Source organism: Bos indicus, chromosome 12 (assembly GCF_029378745.1).
Source record: "Bos indicus isolate NIAB-ARS_2022 breed Sahiwal x Tharparkar chromosome 12, NIAB-ARS_B.indTharparkar_mat_pri_1.0, whole genome shotgun sequence".
NCBI classification, from domain to species: Eukaryota; Metazoa; Chordata; class Mammalia; order Artiodactyla; family Bovidae; genus Bos; species Bos indicus.
Window position 1 is genome coordinate 24,090,146 of NC_091771.1, and position 24,137 is coordinate 24,114,282.

Below are 24,137 nucleotides of genomic sequence, written 5' to 3' on the forward strand. Positions count from 1 at the left end.
CATTAAAAAGAATTAGAAAGTGTTGAAATATTAGATCATCCAAGTTTAATATTGTATATATATTATTCAATGGTTTTAATTCTAAATTTACACTGAAGTTAGGGGAGAAAATTCCATGGTTATCTTTGGTCACTGCTTATTCATACACAGAATTTGGCTTCTTTCCAGACTCCCTTTTTATTGATAGTTTCAACTTGATTTTAAATTGTGACTAGCACATTTCTCTTATGCAGCCTACCATAAACACGCTTAACCAATTTATGATGAGATATTTTGGTGAAAATATAGACATAATACAGTTTAGGCACAGATCACATCTGAAGTCTTTCAAGAAACCATCTTTGCTTCGGTTACTTTCTAGATGTTGTCTTTAGGGCTGCCACAAACCTCCAATTTGAAAACAGCACACCGTCTGCAAAGCGCACAAAAGTGAAGCTCAATAAAATAAAGCATGCCTATTCAGCTGTTCTGTCACGAGTAGTTAAAGCAAGATACTACTTAGGTGTTTGCAACAGGTATCACTAACAAATAACTTTGAAGGCTTTCTGAAAGGAGAAATTATTCTTGAGTTTCCATCAGAAATTATTCTCTTATGATAAATGGAACTTGATCTAACACATTGTCTAGAACTATACAAATAATTTCATGCAGTTGATTTTCTTTTCTGCTTATTTCTTACCAAACTGAGTTAATTTTACTGTAGAGTTGATGAAAAAAACCACTCTGAGAACAAACAAAAATTTAAAACCTTAGGTCAATACTTAGGTCTTATATATGCATTCTATTTCTGAGGAATACTTGGTTCCACAGTGAAAGATATCTGTTAAAGGTCAAATGCTATTTTTATTGATCTGAAAGCATGTTTCTTCTCCTTCATCCTCTAGCTCTCATGAAGTACCACATTCTAAACACCCTCCAGTGTTCTGAGGCTATCATGGGAGGAGCAGTCTTTGAGACTCTGGAAGGAAACACCATTGAGATAGGATGTGATGGTGACAGCATAACAGTAAATGGAATCAAAATGGTGAACAAAAAAGATATTGTGACAAATAACGGTGTCATCCATTTGATTGATCAGGTCCTGGTTCCTGATTCTGGTGAGCAACAGTTTCCCATTCTTCTACCTACTGTTGTTTATCAGTTATGATGTCTAAAGTATAGGCTTATGGGAAATAAATGTGCAGTATGAGGAATGCCATGTGAAGCACAAACAAAGCTAACAGTGATGTGGTCCAATAAAACTTTATTTATAAAAACAAGTAGTGGGCTGGACTTGGCTCTAAGTCTTGCTGACCCCTGGTCAAATGGGCATCCCTGTAGCTGGGTCATAGCTACATAAGAGTTTACAATTCTATTCTGTCTACTTTTGTATATGTTTGATGTTTTCCTCGATAAAATACATATATATATATATATATATATATATATATATATATATATATATATATATGTATATATATAAAAAACTAACAGTGAGCTGAGTCCTAAATAGGTAGCTTGTATAGTCATGGTCATTCCAGTGCAACAGACTCTGGCTTTCCAGAGTTTCTAATATCTAATATCATCAAAGATTCTTACAGTGCCAGAGTTTTTCATGAAAATGGAAGGAAAGATATAACCAAATGGTTACTTTTGGATAAATGAAAGAGCTATGGCCCTCACAAGAGCAGAGAGACAAGGGATGAGCAATAGAGAATTGAAGAAAACTGCAAAGCATGAAATCAGAAAGATATTTTCCCTCTGAAATTCTTTGGTTATTAACCCCTCCACCCTGCCACCCCAAAAAAGGGAAGCTGGAACTTTCTTACTAGGGAAAGGCAGGACTTCTTATCACATTGCTGCTGCTGCTGCTGCTAAGTCACTTCAGTCGTGTCCAACTCTGTGTGACCCCAGAGACGGCAGCCCACCAGGCTCCCCAGTCCCTGAGATTCTCCAGGCAAGAATACTGGAGTGGGTTGCCATTTCCTTCTCCAATGCATGAAAGTAACAAGTGAAAGTGAATCGTGTCTGACTCTTAGCAACCCCATGGACTGCAGCCTACCAGGCTCCTCCATCCATGGGATTTTCCAGGCAAGAGTGCTGGAGTTGGGTGCCATTGCCTTCTCTGGTATCACATTGCTAGTACAGCAAATAGCTTATGGAAACAGCCAAGAACTGATTTACTAATTTCATGATGATGGTAATAACAACTATGACATTGTTTGAATGGTCATGGTTTATCTTACAGCCAAACAAGTTATTGAGCTGGCTGGAAATCAGCAAACCACTTTCACAGACCTTGTGGCCCAGTTAGGCTTGGCATCTGCTCTGAGGCCAGATGGAGAATACACTTTGCTGGCACCTGTGAATAACGCATTTTCTGGTATGTATCGGCCACTCCCATTCCAGCTCTTCCCACCCCTACACACTTTTTTTTTCCTTCACCGTGACTGCTAAGAAATAATAGATCTTTTATGAGGTGTTGATTTTCACTGGCTACATATACAATTAATTAGTACTGTTTTTATTAAAATGCCCTTTATTTCAAAACATTATAATAGATAATGGCCTACAGGAAATGAAATTTTGTGATAGGGTTCTTCAGTTTTTCTGTGAACCTGATCATATTTCCAGCACACATAATGGATATATTAACAGATCTTAAAAAAAATAAATTTGATTTAACACCAACATTATACATAGGTGAATTTTGCAACTCAGAATTTGAAAGTAAGGTATCATATTATGAGAAAATAAAAACAGGAGAATATGATATACTTCTATATTATGATGTGGACTATTATTACAAGTATTTGACCTTGTAGCTGCTATTAAAAGACTGTGGTTAGATTAATACAACCTTACTTTTTTTTCCAGAAAAAATGACTTCACAAAGACACATGTGAATTGTTAGGCAAAATTTAACAATGAAAAAATAATCATCATTATTTTTGATGTTTTTCCAAATACTAGATTGTAACATAGAAAGTTATTAATAAGAAAATTCAAATTCTAAAAAATGCTGTTTTTCCTTTTTGTAATAATAAGGCCTGTAACTTGTTGACATCAAGCCAACTTTAAGAGGTTACATGATTCACCGAATCTCTCTCCAGAAATTAAAGTAAATTTACAAATGATTCATCAGTTGTTTTCATGTGACTAATGGACATCAAATTCTCAGAGAAAATCTTGGCCAGCTTTCGAGTTTAAAGTTTAACCTTTATCAATAACCACATGAAACCATGTAGCCTCTCACTGAGATGTAACCTATTGTCTGGACTGCTTGGAATCATGTAATCATTTGATGAAATAGCACATGGTGCATAGAGTTTCTAGCCTTCAGTATTTAGTCAACTCATATATAAGTGTAGGATCCTTAAGATCTATAATATTAGGGATTTCCCATTTTCATGATTTTCTCTTACAGGGGAAACTGTAATGCTTTCTAAATAAAATAACATTCTTTTGTAATGAATTTACTTATAGATGATACACTGAGCATGGATCAGCGCCTTCTTAAATTAATTCTCCAGAATCATATATTGAAAGTAAAAATTGGCCTTAATGAACTTTACAATGGACAAAAACTTGAGACCATTGGAGGCAAACAGCTCAGAGTCTTCGTGTACCGCACAGTAAGTGCATCAGAACGAGATAAAATACCCATACTGGCCTACATGTCAAAAGATACGCCCTTGTCAGAGACTGTTCTTATAACAAATGTTTCTCAGAAGTTTACCAATATGATTTTAATAGTTCATAGGAACATTAGAGAAGTGAGTAGCATGTTTGAAAAGACTATGAGGAAAGTATACAAAAGTGCTATGTATTAATAATTCTGATAATTTGCACTTGTTTCATCATAAATAACTTTTTCTAAAGCATTGTTTCAATCCCATAAATAACTAAAACCCCTTTAATACAAGCTTTTTGTTTCATAGCGTACTGTACTTTACTGTTTACATGGTAATTTTTATACTGAGTCAAATATTTAGGATGATCTTCGACTGTACTGTCACCATTCAGCAACTAAATCTCTTTTGAATGAGTTGCATGGTAAACTTTTATAGGCACATAAAGATTTCTATAAAATGGTTCTAATGCGCTTTATCTGAGGAAAAGTTTCTAGAAAATATTGCTTGTCAAAATTACAGTTTGACAAGTGGTGCTATGCAGTTTCTTTCCAGGCAACCTTGCAGTTACAGCTAAAAAGAATTCATAAGAAGTCAAAGATGACCTAGAACCAAACATGACTCACAGCGTTTTCATACCATAGTTCCACAAGGTCAAGACACACTTTTTAAATGATACGGAAGGGACTTCTCTGGTGGTTCAGTAGTTAAGACTCTGTGCTTCCAACACAGGGGGCGTGGGTTCAATCTCTGATGAGGAAATTGAGATTCCACATGTTGTGTGGTACAGGCCAAAAAAAAAAACCAAAAACAAAACAAAATATGCTGCATTCTAAATGATACATATATAAATATTAGTTTTGTTCAAAGTGCTATAACTTAACCAGTAATTTAGCTTATAACTGATAGGGTCTTACCATCAATATAGTAAATATTTGCATAGAAAATACAGCAATATATGGTAATATACTGGTTTCCCAGGTGGTGCCACTGGTAAAGAATTTGCCTGCCAATGCAGGAGACACAAGAACTGAGTTTTTGATCCCTGGGTTGGGACGATCCTCTGGAGTAGGAAATGGCAACCCACTCCAGTATTCTTGCCTGGAAAATTCCATGGACAGACAAGCTTGGTGGACTACAGTTCATGGGGTAGCAAAGAGTTGGTCACGACTAAGCATGCACACACATGCCACACCATAGTAATATATAGTAAAGATTACAGGAGGCAGTGAAGTCACTAAACTTCATGGTTAAAGAAATTTAATAGAAAGGGTCTGAAAGAATGAGTAGAACCTGGAGAGGAATGACAGAAAACACAGAAGTAGAATTATATGGAATTGCTTTGGCATCACGACTCAGTAGACATGAGTTTGAGCAATATCCTGGAGATAGTGAAGGACAGGGAAGCCTGGCGTGCTGCAGTCCATGGGGTCGCAAAGAGTCAGACACGACTTAGCACCTGAACAACAACAATTGACACCACCACCTGCCCTACACATATAGTAGCTTGCCTAGTAGTAGAAAGCCTGGTTGAATAAGATGAGTGTGGTCAGATGATGTGCTGTGCTTGGTCACTTAGCTGTGTCCGACTTTTTGCGACCCCATGGTCTGCAGACCACCAGGCTCCTCTGTCCATGGGGATTCTCCAGGCAAGAATACTGGAGTGGGTTGCCATGCCATCCTCCAGAGAATCTACTGAACTCAGGGACCAAACCCAGGTCTCCCACACTGCAGGCGAATTCTTTACTATCTGAGCCACCAAGGAAGCCCATGAATACTGGAGTGGGTAGCCAATCCCTTCTCCACCCAGGAATAGAACCGGGGTCTCCTGCATAGCAGGCGAATTCTTAACCAGCTGAGCTACCAGGGAAGCCCAGGTCAAATGATCATTTTTTTTTTTTAGTCGATCAGTCGTGTCCAACTCTTTGCGACCCCATGGATACCAGGCTCCTCCGTCCATGGGGTTTTCTAGGCAAGAGTACTGGAGTGGGTTGCCATTTCCTTCTCCAAGGTCAGATGGTACAAGACATTAAAAACAGAGGAGAGAAACTGTTTCCTCTGGCATCATAAGTCTAGAGACCTTTTAGAAGAAACCATCCAGAAATTTCATCAGGGAGCTTCTTCCACATAGGGAATTTCAAATAAGGAAATGCACAGTTGTATCTTTCTTTTCTTTGCTAGGCTGTCTGCATTGAAAATTCATGCATGGTGAGAGGAAGCAAGCAAGGAAGAAATGGTGCCATTCACATATTCCAAGAGATCATCAAACCAGCAGAGAAATCCCTTCATGAAAAACTGAAACAAGATAAGCGCTTCAGGTAAGCTTCACCTCCACAAGAGAATAAGACCTTTTGGCATAGTTTTATTTCACAGTAAGTATTCCAAAATCCATTCAGTATTCAGTATTGCTGAGAATGGAATTTAGAATAAGAAGCTTATACAAATGTTTCAAAATTAAAATATGTTCTTAACACTAGTTTTCTTCCATAATATGATTTGGTGAGTAAAAAACAAACAAAAACCAATCTAATAGACTGAACTACTCTTTGCAAATTTTTTATAATTATGTTTTTTAAAAAATGATAGTATGTATTAGCAAAGACTATTTTGCAGAATATTAAATGAACAAATGCTTCTATTTTGTTACCAAATGTGACTTCATCAAGTATTACAGGGGAAAAACAGAGGTTTGGAAATTTAAAAATCATACATGTATTTAAATAATTTCCCTATGATAAACCTTTAACAGTAAATTGCACTTGAAACATATGAAAGTGTATAAGCCATTTTCTCATTCTTCCACATAAAGGGATTCTACTGTATTTCAGGCATGTTGGAAGGCTTACCTAAACTAAATCTAATAAACATATGTCCTTCCTGCCTAGCATTTTCCTCAGTCTACTTGAAGCTGCAGACTTGAAAGAGCTCCTAACACAGCCTGGAGATTGGACCTTATTTGTACCAACCAATGATGCCTTTAAGGGAATGACTAATGAAGAAAAGGAAATTCTGATTCGTGAGTAGAAGTGAACACCAGATATATTTGCCCCTTGATTTCATGATCTCATTTCTTCCTCAGGCGTTGCTACCTAGATGTCAGCCCCGCAAAGTTCCCTCTTTCATATTCATGGCTAGCCTTCCTCTCCTTATTCCACTTAGAATATGTAGCGGTTCCCTCATCAGTGTTCTCAAATAACTGCCTACTCTCATGTTGTGGGGCTAGATAATCACTTATGTCATCTCTGTTAAAGGCCACACAGTGAGGTGACAGAGAAGGAAATAGTCACAATTTCAAAAAAATAATTTGATTTTTTTCCTCCAGTAAGTTGGATAATACTTTGATTGAACTGATTGAAGAGACTATGTTTTGATATAACATTGATATTGCCTTGAGAGAACAATGACATTATAAGAAATTACAGTATGGAAAAAAATAAACACAAAGAAATATTTTCCCCTTAGTCATCATAATATCAAAATGTCAAAATATATGACATATTATTAAATAAATATATATATTTTTCTCCTAGGGGACAAAAATGCTCTTCAAAACATCATCCTTTATCACCTGACACCAGGAGTTTTCATTGGAAAAGGTTTTGAACCTGGCGTTACAAACATTTTAAAGACCACACAAGGAAGTAAAATCTATCTGAAAGGAGTAAGTTCTCTAGAATATATCTATGAGAGTGTTAATCCAGTATTCAGTTATCCTAATGTTCATATTTCATTAAATTTCCCACTGACATTATCCCCTGTTTTAACAGGTAAATGATACACTTTTGGTAAATGAACTGAAATCAAAAGAATCTGACATCATGACAACAAATGGTGTCATTCATGTCGTAGATAAACTTCTTTATCCAGCAGGTTGGTAATTATTGAACTGATTAATGAAAAATAAATCTTTTTCAATAGAAACCTAGATTTTTATTTCATTGATTCTTACAATATTCATTTTATATTCCTCTTCACAGACACACCTGTTGGAAATGATCAGCTGCTAGAAATACTTAATAAACTGATCAAATACATCCAAATTAAGGTACAGATATTATTGCATAGTGCTCTCCTTGTAGCTCAGTTGGTAAAGAATCTGTCTGCAATGCAGGAAACCTGGGTTCAATTCCTGGGTTGGGAAGATCCCCTGGAGAAGGAAATAGCAACCCACTCCAGTATTCTTGCCTAGAGAATTCCATGGACAGAGGAGCCTGACTATTGCATATGTTTCTAATGTGTTTAACAGACATTGCAGGTTTAACATAAAAAACTAGAAATATATACATTAATAAGTAAATATACCCTGAGTACATTGCTCTTTGTTGATTATACACCATTTGCATCATTTCTTCAATAGTTTACAATCCAGCAGGGAAGATAGGACATGTAGATAAAAGCAATAATTTTTCTATCATCAAATATTTTTGCTACAGAATATAAGGGAAAGATATTTACTTATAAGAAATAGTCACTAATCACAATTGTTAGGGTCTCCCTAGCTGCTCAGATGGTAAAGAATCTGCCTGCAATGCAGGAGACCTGGGTTGGGAAGATCCCCTGGAGGAGGGCATGGCAACTCACTCCAGTGTTCTTGCCTAGAGAATCCCCATATACTGAAGAGTCTGGTGGGCTAGAGTCCATGAGGTCACAAAGAGTTGGACATGACTGAGCAACTAAGCACACAGCACAATAATTAAAGGCAAAGGAATATTTAAGAATAAATACTGGGTTGAATATTAGTAGGGTTAAAGTACCTGACAACATATGCAATATTATTTAATAAACATTTAATTTGGGATTTGCTATTTTATAATTTTTAAAACTCTGAATAACAAATCCAACCATTTTTGCCATCTTGCCCAATAGCAGGAAATTTGAAGGTGACATATGAAGACTTCATTTTTACTAAATGTAATGGTAGTTTCACTTCTTTAGTGAGAATTAAAAATCACAGTGCCAAGATTTTGTTAATACAGTGACAACATTTCATGTTAGTGCAACGACTACATTTCATGATACTAAATATATTTATTTTCAGTTTGTTCGTGGCAGTACCTTCAAAGAAATCCCCATAACTGTCTACAGTAAGTACATGATGAATATTTGTCACATATACGTGGCAAGATGTAAAAAAAAGAAAACAATTTTCTTTGTGTTTACTGAGATGATTGATAATCTGGTATTTAGAATTCCAAACAATGGCAAATTTCATCCCACTTGAAACAGGGCTTGCAGTCTGGAGGAGACCTTTCAGCCTTGACTATCCTCTTCAACTCCAATGAACCACTTCTTCACTCACAGCTTGATACAATTGCTAGCATGGCAAAGATGCAAGGGAGAAAGTCATGCATTCCAGAGCTCTGAAAATTCAAATGTGTGGAAATAGAAATAATATTGTTGAAACATTTCTAGCTCATTCCACTCTCAAGACCTCAGCTATCTAAGGGCGGACTGTCAGAGAATTCTAACATTTATGGGCTGGTGGTTCAAAAAACTCTCCCCATTCAAAACTGGATGAAGGAACAAAAGCATTGTCAGGTGATAAACCTAGAGTTTCTAGATTCCAAGGTTTCTTTTATTCCTGACTCTACCAGATTATCAAAATTCAACCTCTATTTCTTAACCATGGTAAAGATATTTCATTTGCATAAATGTTAACTCATAGTATTTCTTATTCAGTGTACTTTTTCTTTCTTTGTCTTTTCCTCTTTTTCATTGCAACTTTCAAAGCAGAAATTCTTTTTCATTTTGTTTTGACTCTACAGTTCAACACTCAAAACATATCAATAGCTAAAGCGTTGCTCCCATTTGTACATTTATCTTGGCTAGAATTGTTCTATTTTATACTGTGAGCATCCTGTTATTTAATTAAGAAAATTTTCCTTTAAGATTTACACCAGATATGGAAAAGGCATAAAGATGATGTAAGGAGCAAAACAAAATGTCTGCTGTTCTTACTGATTTCAAGTATGTGATAATGACATGGACAATCTTAGCATCAGGCCAGATCAGCACTGTTTCAAACATTTAGTTGGAAATAGTTATACTTCCACATGGTTTAAATTCCAGTCTGGAAGTATACAGTCTTGTTAAAGATATATTTTATAAAAAATCAAAAAATGTTATGAGCTCTATTCATCAGAAATGCTATGTCATCTTCCTCCATAAAAATTATGTCTGCACTACATTTCCCTACCTTATCCATGAGAGGTTCACCATTTTCTCTATATATCAATGCACTATTTTGCTTACAATGACCTAAAATATTATAATTCCTTTATTTTCCTCTGCTTACATTGGATACCTACTCACAGAGAATAATCTACATTTTATGAAATTATGTAAGTCTAATGAATCTTGTCTACCTACTCACAGCTCTTGAAAGAGCTCTGAGATTTACATTCTGATGTGGACTGTTTCTTTAACTCCTCTCTGATGTGTATGCTGTTACTTGGAAGCATAGTTCAGAAAGAGGTTGAGACTAATTAAACCAAAGATTCCATTTTCATGTTCCTTTATTGACCTGTCTCTAAAATTTCTTTGTCTTATTATGCACTATTCTTGTCCCCCAAATACCTTACATATTAAATTGTATGGGGGAAAAATGCTCTCTAGTATATGTTGCCAAATATATGACATTTGAGGTGGAGAGGAATAAAATCAGTATTTAATCTTCATCCTTTGACCTGTCAAAACTATTTAAGTATTCAGAAAAGCAAAACTGAAACAGAACTAGGAACCAAATAAATATTCTAAACTTCAAGTTCCTTAACATGAAATGAAAATTTAAGCTAAAGCTAATTAACCCATCCTGATAGTAGCAGCAGAGAGCTCTATGGATTTGACCTTCATGGAAAGGTTTCTCTGTGGCTAGACCAGCTGTGGAATGGATAACTAGACACACTGATTTGATATATTGCAGAGTTTCCTAATTTGAGATCTCAACATGTTAAATCTGAAATAACTGAAACAGTCACAATTAAGCCCTGGAATCCATATTAATTCAAAGAGCTGACACAGATACACATTTCAAACACCTGAAGTGAAAATGTGACAGAAATCCAAATGTACTAACATCTTGCCTCTAGTGTGTCAACACAGTCTGTTACAACTGCACAGACAGCTTTAGTTCCCTATCTAATGACTCCATCTTTTAAGGCTCTAATTAGAAATGATAAAAAGTCAGTAGCTCTGGTATCTGACTCCAGAGGCACACTTACAGTTATCTATGCAACCAAAAGCTGACCAAATGGTTTTAAATATATTTTGCACATAATTATTTCAGTTGGGTGGATGACATACATTCAAAATACATAGCTTTCAGTTTAAAAATGATGATGATGATGAAAATTATAGTCATTTTAGCCTGTAACAAATATTTAAATACATGATCATATCATATTTGTTGCATAGAGCTCATGGCTGGCTGACTGAAAAATCCATTTTTAAGTATTCTGAACTAATTTTTTTTGTATTTTCCTTTCTATGTCAGGGTCTTCAAATGCATGAAAAATATTTCAAGTCTTTTTCTTTCAATGTTTTCTTCTAACTGAGAAAGAACCCAACAATGCAATTTAAGATATTATGAATTGTATGAAATTAATCATGTTTATTTGTCTTTGTTGCTACGCAGCCAGTATTTTCAAGAAGTACAAAAGACGGTAAAGAGCTTTAGTGCTGCAGCTCAAACTTGTAGATTTCTAGGTAGGATTCCTCACACAGAAAGTATATATTTCACTGCAACAAATCAAAGTCACTGGACTTCAGAGTTCATCTGGACATGAGAAGATACTAGATAATTACTATGAATTATTTCCTGTATGTGACTGCCTGAACATATTACCACATCTGATACCTCAGTACCCAACAAAGACCAAAGGGGAAAAAAAAGACAATTTCATTCAGGTTGTTTTTATGTAAGCATCATTTATGTTCCACTTTCTATACTTTCAGCAACTAAAATTATAACCAAAGTTGTGGAACCAAAAATTAAAGTGATTGAAGGCAGTCTTCAGCCTATTATCAAAACAGAAGGTAAAAATCAATGTATACATGGTTCCTTAAAAATCCATGTAATAGACTGATTTCTTGAATGTATCTACATTCTTTTTGAAACTAACATGCTAAATATTTCCATATCGATGGCATGCTTATTTAACAGCAGAATGTGGAATGCAAGTTTACTTAGACGAGTAGCTGTGCATTCCTAATACCTTCAGTACATTTGCTTGTATTTGATGTCATTTGAACTTAATTTGCCATTGCATTAGCACTAGTACCCAGATACTCACTAAACAAACCCATTCTGAGCTTTCTTCCCTGCACCTGGACTCTTTCAGAGAGTGTACTCTTTATACCTGTGTTTCCAGTCTCCCCCATATCAATCTCTTTTATACTGTTACAAGGTGTTCCAAAAAAGTGCACACATTTTTTAATTCAACAAACTCAGAGAGCACAGAAGCTGTATATTGAACAAAACTTTTAAAATGTACATCCATACATGATATACTTTTTTTTTTTCAGTGACTATTTTTATTTATTTTTACTTTTTTAAAAATTTATTTTATTTTTAAACTTTACAATATTGTATTAGTTTTGCTAAATATCGAAATGCATCTGCCATACACACTGAGGAAACCAGAAGGGAAAGAGACACGTGTACCCCAATGTTCATCGCAGCACTGTTTGTAATAGCCAGGACATGGAAGCAACCTAGAGCCATGATATACTTTTTAATTAAACCACTAGGAACAGAGGAAATAAGTAGTTGGTACAATGAATCAAACCTTAGAATCCTTAATTCCAGCCTTGAATATGTGTGTATATTTTACATATTCTTATATATATAGTATTATATATTCTTATATGTATACATATATAATACATTAAATAGGCATATATACTTATTTCCTGATGTTTCATACTAGAATATTAAATCAGGTCACTTTTCTCTCTACCCCTACTGTCTGTGTTAGCCAACTCAAATATTTCCAACGCCCCCTTCATTTCATGTGTTTTAATAACTTTCAAAGGATAAGATCTTAAGAATTTTTATGTCCAAGTCTAGCCATCTTAATGTGGTGACTAGTCACAGAAAAAAGACCAAGTTATGTTTTCATTATCCTGAAAGAAGAATAGAACCAGTCTTCAAAAAAAAAAAAAAAAACAGATTATGTCATCAGTCAAATATTAAGAAAACTGTTCCTGTAATTATCTTTGATTTGGGAATTTCTTCTCATTTTATAAATTGAGATGGCAACTTCCTGAATACTTTTGACTCCTCTAAAAGTGAGTCATTACTTAAAACTTAGACATTGGAAGTATGTATGTTAAAGTGTATTTCCTAGTAGTTATCTATATATTTATACATTCTTAAAACTTAAAGTTGAGGTATTTGAAATCTGTGCTTTAGAAAAACAAATACTGTGCCTATTGTCATTGGAGCATTTGATGGCTCTTGTATAGTGATGAAGAGAACTTGGGGACTTCCCTAGATGTTCAGTGATTAGGACTCAATGTTTTCATTGTGGTGGCCCAGGCTTCATCCCTGTTTGGAGAATTAAGATCCTGCAAGCCTTGTAGCATGGCCAAAAAAATAAAGTTAAAATAAATAAAATTAGGTTGTTTAAAGAGAGAGAGAATTTGGTGCTTTAAGAAGTTAAATCACAGACATTTTTGTTTAGAAAATGTTTCTTGATCATTTTAATGAAAAAGTAAAATGGTCCTTAATTTTAAAATTCTTGTACTATTTTTAAAAAATTAGATTCCCTAAAATTGCGTATAATCACTTGCACACATCTTCTTCAGTAGAAATCATTCAGACGCACTATTTTTATTTTCCAAGATTTGTCTCTTTTCTTTCAAGCTTCTTCTTTCAACCCATCTACCTTCCCAATCTTTGTGAACAGGATTCTACTGTATTACTGTTTTTTCAATTAGGAAAACAATGGAGCATCAACTCTACTTGGGTTCCTCCTACGAAGGGAACTAAGATGAAAAATGGGATCATGTCACCTGTGCATTAACAACTCTTCAGTTAAAAAATTTGGAAATTTGACTTTGTATAACATAATGAGGGAGACAAATATTAATACTTGCCTTGGCAGCCATCTATAATTGTGTCATCCTAGGATAGCTATTGGCCTTTCCTTCTCACTGTTTAAACTTTTGCTGATTCATTGGTAACTCTTGAATTCTTATTACATATATTAGACTCCAATTTAGGATGTTTCTTAGAAAAGGTACTTAACCAAATTTTAGAATTAGGAATAAACCAACCGAAATTCAATTCAATAAATACTTATTGTACCCCTCCTGTGCTGGGTATTTTCCTATGTGCCCGCCAGAGTAAATGTGAAAAAAAAATTTTGGGTAGTAAATTCCTGCCTTCATAGAACTTTAAGGGTGGAGAATGTTTCTCAAGTGCTAGTTGAGGCTCTTCTAAAGAAATGTCTACTTGGATATTTTATTAACTCACTTCCTGCTCTTAAACTCCTTAGCTGTTCTTTCCCTTTGATGTTTCCACACCTTAAAAACTTGGCCTTATGTTTTGATTCTCAATGTCCCTTGACCCCATAGATCAAATATTATGGTGTGAAATACTTATTGTTTGAACCAGCTGTACTCTTGTTTCATTATTTTAGATCTTCCTAGACTATTTAATTCTGGGTAATGGTGTACATTGACAATTTCTGGACAAACAAATAAACCTTCTCAAAGATAAGGATATATAGTTCCATTCAACTGTTAAAGGGTATTACTGTATGAGTTAAATGTACTGAACTTCTCATCTAATTACTATGTAGTAATGTAGTAATCAGCTTTCTAACATTCAAAATGATTTTCTCTTGGAGCAAAATGATTTTCTCTTGGAGCAAAATCATTTTGCAAGTCAAATGTAACACAACTTTTGCATTTGAAGGACTGTTTAACTATTAATTAGTAAATATTTGCAGCATTCACATAGAGAAGGTAAGTACTCCCATTTTCCCACAAAACCTGAAAATCATATCTTAAAGGTAGGCATAAAGTTGGGCTTTTTTGATGTTTAGTTATGCCCATTAGATAAAAAATATAATATACAGAGTACTTAAAAATTAAATTTAAAATATAATAAGAAAAGCAAGTAATAGACACCAGTATGGTAAAGTAAGATCTACACTAGCTATCATTAGAGCAACTGAAATTTGTACATACTGTGTGATTCACAAAGTATAGTCATATATAACATTTTGTTATATATGTGTTATATATATATGTGATCAGAATTTATAACTATGAATAAATGGATCAATTAAACATTAGTTTAAGTGCTAAAGCTGATGAAATTCATTTTAGTAGCACCCTAATTGACCCAGGAGTCATTTGTTCTCCTAAATAGTACTCAATCTGAAGACAATGGGAACTGTTTAAAATCGATTTCATAAAACCTGAAAGCACTTTGACATTTGAGCAACACCAATGTTGAAATAAGTTTCCTGTTTTGGTAAATTTAAAGGACTGCATTAACATGATAATTTGTCTCCTAAAACAATGCCTCAGGACGCACAATACCAAAGGTCAAAATTGAAGGTGAACCTGAATTCAGACTGATTAAGGAAGGTGAAACGGTAACTGAAGTGATCCATGGAGGTGCGTTCTGTTTCCCTAGCCTACTTAGGATCACTGTGAACATTTTGAAATTGTACTGGTTTAAATATATTGAATACCTGATGTTTTCTCTTGACTTTTATACACATTGGTGGAAAGCTTTTATTAGTTATGGATTCTTATTAGCTATAGTTTACCTTTTAATGGATCTAGTTGGAATCGATTTTACCATTAAATCACCAGGTCCCACAAAACCATCCTTACTCTGCATATGCAAGGATGATTATGAATATAATGAAAACAATCACATCAATACCAGATAACATGTTGGTCTTAGAAGAAAGAATGAAAATTCTATAAGACTAATAAGCCACAGCTAGGACTTATTATGAGGTTCCCATTCTAATGATGTTGTAATTCCTTGGATTCTCCCTAAATGCTCATTGCACAGTCAGGAGACAAGTATGACATGGAGTGTTAGCTTGACAGTTGGCTCTCTCCTTTACTCAAGATTCAGGACATGACTACTAGCCTTTAGACCTCTATTATCTGAATTTATTTGAGATATGTTCTCCAAATGATTATGATTGATTTCTAAATGGTATTACTGTGAGAAATACATTTAATCAACTGTACATTTAATACATTTAATTAAATGTCTAGCTTATGGCCATTTAGACACCATACTAGGACAAATCAAATGCATTTTTCTTCCCCAATTTAGAGCCAATTATTAAAAAATACACCAAGATCATTGATGGAGTGCCTGTGGAGATAACTGAAAAAGAAACAAGGGAAGAACGAATCATTACAGGTAGTCTTTAATTCAATACTATAGAACACTGTGTGTGTGTGTGTGTGTGTGTGTGTGTGTGCATTCAACGCAACTCTATGGACTATATAGCCTGCCAGGTTCCTCTGTCCATGGGATGCTCCAGGCAACTATGCCTGGATTACAAAGAGCAAATCACATTTAATCCTAAAATATCTCTATAAGATTCATTAAAGAGGCTTAAGTCATTTTCATGGTGGTTACTGAAGTTATTCATTTCTTTTTTGGTAGAAATAATACTAACTCTAAATATATAATCTATGTTTTCTCCTGAGTTGGAAATTTGGGAGCAAATTTATAAGCATGTGTTTTTATTATGAATACACATATGTATTATATAATACATTATCTTCACTTTGCTATTTATTAATGAGTTACTAAATCCTAAAAGAAAAACCATTCCCTCCTTTGAATTTTCCATTAATCTTAAGGTCTACACACCAAAATATATGCAAGTTAGTATAAAACAATTTATAAATAATTTCAGTAAACCTCTGTATCAGTCTGCCACCAATGAATTAGCATTAAATTCTGAGTTCAGCTATTTTATAAGTATTTGTCTAAACAAGTAGTCAGCAACTATGGCCCATGCCATCTTTTAATACTTATGTAAATAAAGTTTTATTGGAACATGATGTGACCATTCATTTATACAATGTCTATGGCTATTTTCACACTACAAGGGCAAAGTTGAATAGTTGCAACACCAACCACATGACCCATAAAGTCTAAATTACTCACTATCTAACCATCACAGAGGAAGTGTGCCTACCCTTGTTTCAGGTCTTTTTGTAAACTGTCTTTCCTTTAGGTCCTGAAATAAAATACACTAGGATTTCAACTACAGGTGGAGAAACAGAAGAAACTCTGAAGAAATTGTTGCAAGAAGGTCAGTATGTTTAGAAAAATAAGAATGTGACTTTCTTAAGCTATCTATTTATATCAAATTCTAAAATAATCTTTGAGGACTTTTACATTTTCTACTCTATCTCACTCCTTTGTTCTAGTTCCATACCAACACAAGAAAAAAATCCAAAGATAGGGAATGAAACTCAGATGATAGTCATTTTGATGGTTTTGTTCTATATTTGTTATATACTGTTCAACAACTTTGTAAGAAAATTGGCTTATCAAAAAACAGCACTAAAAACCAAGAAAGAACCAAGTGTTGGTCTGGAATTTATTGTTTGGCAGATGCCATTATGTATCGCATCAAATCTCCAGCCTTTTTATTACATAAACCAATTTCTGCTATAAACATGTATCCTCTCAGAGGTCACCAAGGTCACCAAATTCATTGAAGGTGGTGATGGTCATTTATTTGAAGATGAAGAAATTAAAAGACTGCTTCAGGGAGGTTAGTAAAAGGGAAACAACTAACCCACTTAACAGGTTCTGATAACTGAGTTCTTCAGCTTTTTAAAGACTGAGCATTCAGGTTTGTTTGTTTCTTAATTAGGTTAAAAACAGCATCATGTCTGTCTTAACAGATTGATTGGGTCAATGGTGGTTAAAGTAAGAGGTATAAAGAAAGAATTACTAGTTTAAACAGTCTTTAAAAAGTTCAGTGGGGAGCAATGAATATTTTTTTGCTCTGATACAGACAACTGTAAGGATATTCTTAGTATGTGAAAGAGGGATGCTTTTAAAATTGGTAATTATTAAAAGAAGCCCAAATTGAAATAATTTTTATATTTTAAAAAATGTATTCACTGCCCCCACAACCATAATAAAAGGCATGTTTATGAATTTTTTAAGTGCATAGAACTAGCAAAAAAAAAAAAAATTGCATTTAGCAACTTTATTTTCCAAAACTACATTCTCAGGAATGAGTTATCTGTTTCTTCTAACAGTTCAAGTGATAATCTATACCTGGAGCTGTAAATTGTTTTGCATATGAAATTAATTTTAATCTTTAAAATATGGAATGTTCTCTGTCTATGGCATTAAAAGGACCTACTTTTAAAAGGAAAGAAGAAAAAGAATTCAAAATCTACACAAACTCTCAATGGTAATTACTCAAAGAAGTTTGACTAAACTAATTTCTAATTCATTTTGTTAACAAAAAAAGTACTTAAGAAATTGTTTTAGATAAACAAGAATTTAAATTATCTAGAAAAATCAAATATGTTCTTTGAAATATACTGTGAATTAAGAAATACAAGTTTAGTGTTTATCCAAAGTATGGTTCTCATTAGCTTTATGCTTAAAATTTTAAAAATTATAGTACTATGTCCAAGAAGTAATTTATTTTGGGACTGTATATATTTTTAGCAATTACTGTTTTCTTATTCTTTATTTTTACATAGGCAGAATCTCTTACATAATATTGATGCTGTTCAGCAATAGTAAAAATAAATAATTTTTTTGAGCCAGTGACTGAATTTCCCCTCAATAGAAAAATGTGTGTCTGAAAAATACAAGACTTCCTTTTAGACTGCTGGGAGTATATGACACTCCCAAAGCCACAGTAGAAGCAGTTTCCTATAAGCTATAATATAAAATTTACTCATCTACATCTAAATGCTTACACTCTACTAGAAAAAAGGTGGGGATTTGAGTGAAGAAATGCAGACATTGTGAAAATTAAGTTGAATTCTTTTTTTTTCAGTCCTTGCCATAGTAAGCAGCTTTGTAGAATGGCAGTGCTTTTTAGAGAATGAACCAATTAGTAGCTGCACTTGTATATATTGCTTTAATTTATTTAGACTTAAACTTCAGGTAAGTATGTTTTCCTCCCCTTCAATATGCCCCTGTTATCAAGTCCATTATAAACAATGAACTGAGTTTTGAAGAATAACTTCGGCCAAAAGAAGATAATACCGGTTACAAGAATAAGATAATCTACTTTTAATCAACAGAAATATAATCCTTCTTTAATTCTGGTTCCTGTTCATCCCAGAGGTTGATTCCTTTATCTTCCAGTGTTTGGTTTCTGTACATACTTATAAAGCATTCATTTTGTCAATGTCACAACATAAATTTAATAGTTTTTTAAAAAGATGTTATATTTTATATTGGAGCATAGCCAGTTAACAAAGTTGTGATGGTTACAGATGCATACACAGCAGAGCTGTGCCATACATATAGATGATTGAGCCATACATATACATGTATCCATTCTCCCCCAAACTCCCCTCCCATCCAGGCTGCCACATAACATTGAACAGAGTTCCATGTGCTATACACTAGGTCCTTGCCACAGCATAAATTTTTATCAAAACATTTCCAAGGATTCTTTTCTCGTAAGGAAGACAATATAAGTGGTATAGTTACTAATACCTGGACATTAACTGGACATTCTAGTTTTCTTTTTTCCAGCCCTGTAAAACCACTGGATCAACACTGAGTAACAAGTGTCCTCTTGTCTAGATCCCAAGAAACACCAATGAAGCTGGTGTGAATAAAGATTATGTCATGCAAGATAGGCTTTTTTTTTCTTTCAGAATATTGATAATTGATCTATAGCTAAACTACAGTCTTCATCTCAAAGCTTGTAGTTTTCTATCTGAACTGCTCATTTTGTGGTACATACAGTACACTTTGGTGAATTGAATGTATTCCTCAATCATTCAGGTCATGTTTATAAACTTGGCTAAATGGTCAATTGGGTACTAATATTATGATTTGCTATTGAAACATTTCAGACCCCTTCACTAAAAATTCTTCTCAAAAATGTGTACAGTTGTTCACTCTTGTCTTAAATAGAACTACATTTACTGAAACTACTGAAGTAATTAAGGGAAAATCACAGAAAAGTAGGCTATGGAGAAAGGAACAACAGCAAAAAGCTGTTTGAGAAGGTTTTGATAAATCTGCCAGTATAACATTTGAAGATTCATGGCCTCTGTACAGAACAGAGGATCAGGTCCTAAGTCTGGCTTCCAGTCTGGGCTCCCACTTGAACTTAAGTAAACTGATGTTTTCTTAATCTGGGAAGTGGGGATGGTAATGTTACCTACATAAAAATGAGCCAATATATGAACAGCACTTGGAATAATGTTCACTGAAGAATAATAATGTTCTCAGTGATGTTAGCTACTATCAGGATTATGGTCAATTCACACTAACATGGTCAACAAAGGAATATTTTATGCTCTACTTTAAATTTACAAAGTCATAGCTATGTAAAAATACAACAATCTTGCAGATAATTGGGTCAAAACACTTTGTGTGTTTAAGGAAACATGGTGGGGAGGGGCATTTTCGTGGGATCATTCCAATGACTGGTTTACCTTAACACTTGTTTCTCTAAACACAACATACAAGTGTCATTCAGTTTGAAATGGTAGAGAGCCACTGAGAGAAAATCTGATTATCTACATTTTAATTAAGCTTTTCTTCAAGAGATATTTGTTTGCCACAGTGAATATTTCTTATTTTGATTTTGTCATAGCCAAATAGTAATAAATTAACAAGTTAGTTAATTAGATATGCATTAATCAGATGCTGCCAAATCTATAAAAGAAAACTGAGTGTAAGTGCTTGTTTTCAAAAGTAGTGTTGAAATCTTGTTTTAAGTTGCATGATAAGTGCTCTTTGGAATTAGTAAGTCCATTTTATACAATGATTTCCATCTTTTCTTGACAATATGTTATAAGCCATTTTTTGTGACCAAATAAACCTGAAGTTAAGAGAAATATATCAGTTGGAGCATACTCATAATTCAGACTTTTCTATCTCACCTAAACTCTCCCCCACTATCCAATCTGAGGAGGTTTTCCATAGTTCTGCATTTTACTATAGTATTAATGCATATGGTTATGTAACTTATATCCAGGCAGAGTAAAAAGACATGCTGGAAATGTGCTATGTAGACAGAAACAGAATTCTTCAAAAAATGCTTAATATTTCTTTTTTTTTTTTAATTCTTGACATTATATAGCCAAAAATACTGTTGGTGATAGTTTCATGTCTTACTTTTATGAGATTTCAGAGAATTGAAAAAAAAATGCATTTGTATATCATAGAAAAATTTTGACTTCATTGTTGAGTACAGATAATATATAAAAATCAAGAAGTCAAACTTCAGAGAAAAAATAAAGAAGGTAAGCAGAGAAGTGAAGTCGCTATAGGGACCATATTTATGCTTTGATCTCAAATGTCCAACAACAGAATGAAAATGTGAATTTCAGTTGAACAAGTAGTCTTGTCAATAAGTTAAAAGAAAAAATGAAGACCTGGGAAATATTTTGCAAAATATTACATTGTATGAACATTGCATTGTTATGAACACTTGAAATTCTAAAATATGAACTCTTATTATTTTTAACTATTTGATTTTTAAATGGTCTTGTCGGATTAGAATTCGATTCAGGAATTGAATTGGTACAAACTTCTTGAACTGTTTATTGGCATAAAGTTAATCAAAATTAAGTTACAATGAGAATTTTACAGAGGCAGAAGTCTGATATATCACAAATAGGAATTACTAGGAAAAAAATGAGTGCATAACTCTGGCAATATACTTCTGCTAAACTTCATAGGATGTTAGACATCCTTTCATCATAAAGTGATGCCTTTTATAAAAAGGATGAAAAGCAAATCATGTAAGTCACTTACTCCATGAAAAAATGGAACACCATCTGGGGCTCCACATACCATAATAAAACAATACGTTTTGCAAAAATAGTAAACATTCATTATGATATAAGGAAAACAAATGTCTGTTGCCAATGCCAAAGTCTCACTACTCCAGGAGAGAATCTACATGTTTAAATGATGTTTATTTAAAACTTTACACTTTTCTGCTAAGCTGTTTTCCTGTCTCATGTTAGCCATAATTTCAAAGTATTTTTAACTACAACTGTTTAATTTCAGACACACCTGTGAGAAAGATACAAGCCAACAAAAGAGTTCAAGGTAAATATATTGATTATGGTAATTTGCATAAGTGGCACACCTGTTAATTAAGACAAAACAAAGGAGAGTCTTTTAATATGCTTTATTTTAAGCAAAGTATTTTGATGATATGAATCAGAAAATAAATCTTTCATATCACTCACTATTAATAAAATGTAAGAAAAGCAAACATTAAGGAAAGAAAATTATACTCATGTAAACAATTAAATATATTGAATCACTGGGGTAGACTAAAGTAGAGTTAATCTGAAAGGAAATCTTTGAATACCAAAGTTCAGTAAAAATAAGTTGCAGGTACACCTGAACTCTGTGAAACTATTATTTAAGATGAGGCTGCAGTTTGAGACAAAAATAAATTCAAAGCTATATATACTGTACACTTATAGGAAATGATTAATATATCTATGTACAAAATGTTGATATAGTGTGTAGGTTATAGACATGTATATATCACCTATGCATTATAGCTTTCTTTATAGCTTCATTTATGTGCATTTTCTCATCTTTCACTTAGGATACCTTATATTCTGGTACAATCAAATATCAAAGATTTCCTTTGTGGAACTTAGAATTACATACTAATAGTCAAAAGAAATTGCAAGGCTTATAAATGCATTTATAGGCATATCTGATTTTAATCTAGTCCAATATAGACATTTGAAACTAAAGACTCAATTGTACAAATAATTTTTAAGTGAAAATTTTATCATGGATTTCTTTTAAACATGCAAAATCATCCAAATTTTCTAAGGAAATAAAGCATAACTTTATTATGTTCATATACCTTTGATCAAAAGATGACTTGGTTTCATCATAAGCAGAATATTATTAAGAAAACATAATTTAACATTTATTATAATAAGAAATAATAGTCTTTTATAGATATAATTATGCATAAAATGGGGCTTTGCTGATGGCTCAGTGATAAAGAATCTGCCTGCAACAGAGGAGACGCAGGTTCGATCCTTGGGGCAGGAAGATCCCTGGAGGAGGGCATGGCAACCCACTCCAGTGTTCGTCTGGAGAATCCCATGGACAGAGGAGCCTGGCGGGCTACAGTCCATGGGGTTGCAAAGAGGTGGACATGACTGAAGCCACTGAGCATGCACCCATACACATGAGTAAAATATCATATTGTTAAACACTGTAATTTCATCCTATTTACAATCTATGTTCTCTGCCTTCTTCCTAATCAGCATCTAGAAGACGATCCAGGGAAGATCGTCCTCAATGAAAATCCAGACACCAGACCGCAAAGTTTATACAACCCTAAACCAACAACCTGGTCTTACAGGAAAAATACGAAAGCCACTTTGATGTGAAGAATGAGCCAAGACAAAAGAGCAATTGTTGAACAATTCTGAATGCAGTCATTTTTTTTTTTTTTTTTTCTGAATGAGAAACATGAGGGAGATTGTGGGTTTAGCCTCCTGTGGGATAGAATCTGAGGGAAACATAACACCTTACAGACTTTTACATCTTGACATGAAGAGTCCTAGCCGGCTTTGGAATCCACGAGAGAAAATCCTTGTCACTGGATTCATTATAATTCAAATCTCTGAGTTGTGACCTGTTATCCCATTGAGAAGATTGAACCTTGAATTTACATATGGAGAGATAAAATGCATGCAAGGAGTTACCTCTCCATGGGAAATGGGTAAATAAAAATGGGTGCTCAGTATTAAAAAATGACAAAACCAAAACTTTTACATCAAAAAGCTTTGCACATTTCTAATAAAATGTGGGTTTACTGGCAAATTATGTTATTTCTACAACTAATTTTGTACTCTTGAAATGTTTGTCTTATGTTTCTTACAATACATAGTTTTTATCTCAAACATTTCAATAAATCCATTTTTTAGGTATAAAGACAATTATTTCAAATGAGTAATTAAAAAAAAAAACTCAAGGTTTAAGTTAATTAGAGGTTTGGACTTGGGAACAGGACTTTATACCTCTGTTTTTATATATAACAAATACTCATTAAAGGAGATTAAATGAATTTAGTGTTTTTTGAATTTTTAAAGCTATTATGATACATAAATAATTATTACACAATGAAGCAATAATTAAACATCAACTGAGTATATAATATAACCCCTGAACTGTGCTAAGCTGTGAGGATTTAAAAGAGGAATGAGACAACTACTGTTTTCAAAGGGCAAAAAGACAAACCAGTAGCCCACAATGTACCATGGACTGTTAGAGAAGAATAAACGGCACTACAGGAGCACCAACACTTC

The 24,137-nt window shown here is 33.7% G+C and overlaps 1 protein-coding gene across 8 annotated transcripts in view; it reads left to right on the plus strand.

Moving 5' to 3' along the window:
• The window catches only part of POSTN (periostin), a 35,019-nt gene extending 11,123 nt beyond the window's left edge, over nt 1–23,896 (plus strand). The window contains exons 8-23 of one of the 8 annotated variants that reach the window (XM_019971371.2): nt 885–1,097; nt 2,228–2,362; nt 3,466–3,614; nt 5,793–5,929; nt 6,497–6,627; nt 7,142–7,272; nt 7,379–7,481; nt 7,589–7,656; nt 8,650–8,695; nt 11,565–11,645; nt 15,153–15,242; nt 15,925–16,014; nt 16,844–16,921; nt 17,306–17,389; nt 21,853–21,894; nt 23,091–23,896. In XM_019971371.2, the coding sequence (XP_019826930.1) occupies nt 885–1,097; nt 2,228–2,362; nt 3,466–3,614; nt 5,793–5,929; nt 6,497–6,627; nt 7,142–7,272; nt 7,379–7,481; nt 7,589–7,656; nt 8,650–8,695; nt 11,565–11,645; nt 15,153–15,242; nt 15,925–16,014; nt 16,844–16,921; nt 17,306–17,389; nt 21,853–21,894; nt 23,091–23,128 (1,616 nt within the window). In that variant the 3' untranslated portion in view covers nt 23,129–23,896. The remainder of the gene's footprint in view (nt 1–884; nt 1,098–2,227; nt 2,363–3,465; nt 3,615–5,792; nt 5,930–6,496; nt 6,628–7,141; nt 7,273–7,378; nt 7,482–7,588; nt 7,657–8,649; nt 8,696–11,564; nt 11,646–15,152; nt 15,243–15,924; nt 16,015–16,843; nt 16,922–17,305; nt 17,390–21,852; nt 21,895–23,090) is intronic. The other 7 variants (XM_019971374.2, XM_019971373.2, XM_019971372.2 and 4 more) reach the window with 7 other exon arrangements.
• The last annotated feature ends 241 nt before the right edge of the window (nt 23,897–24,137 follow it).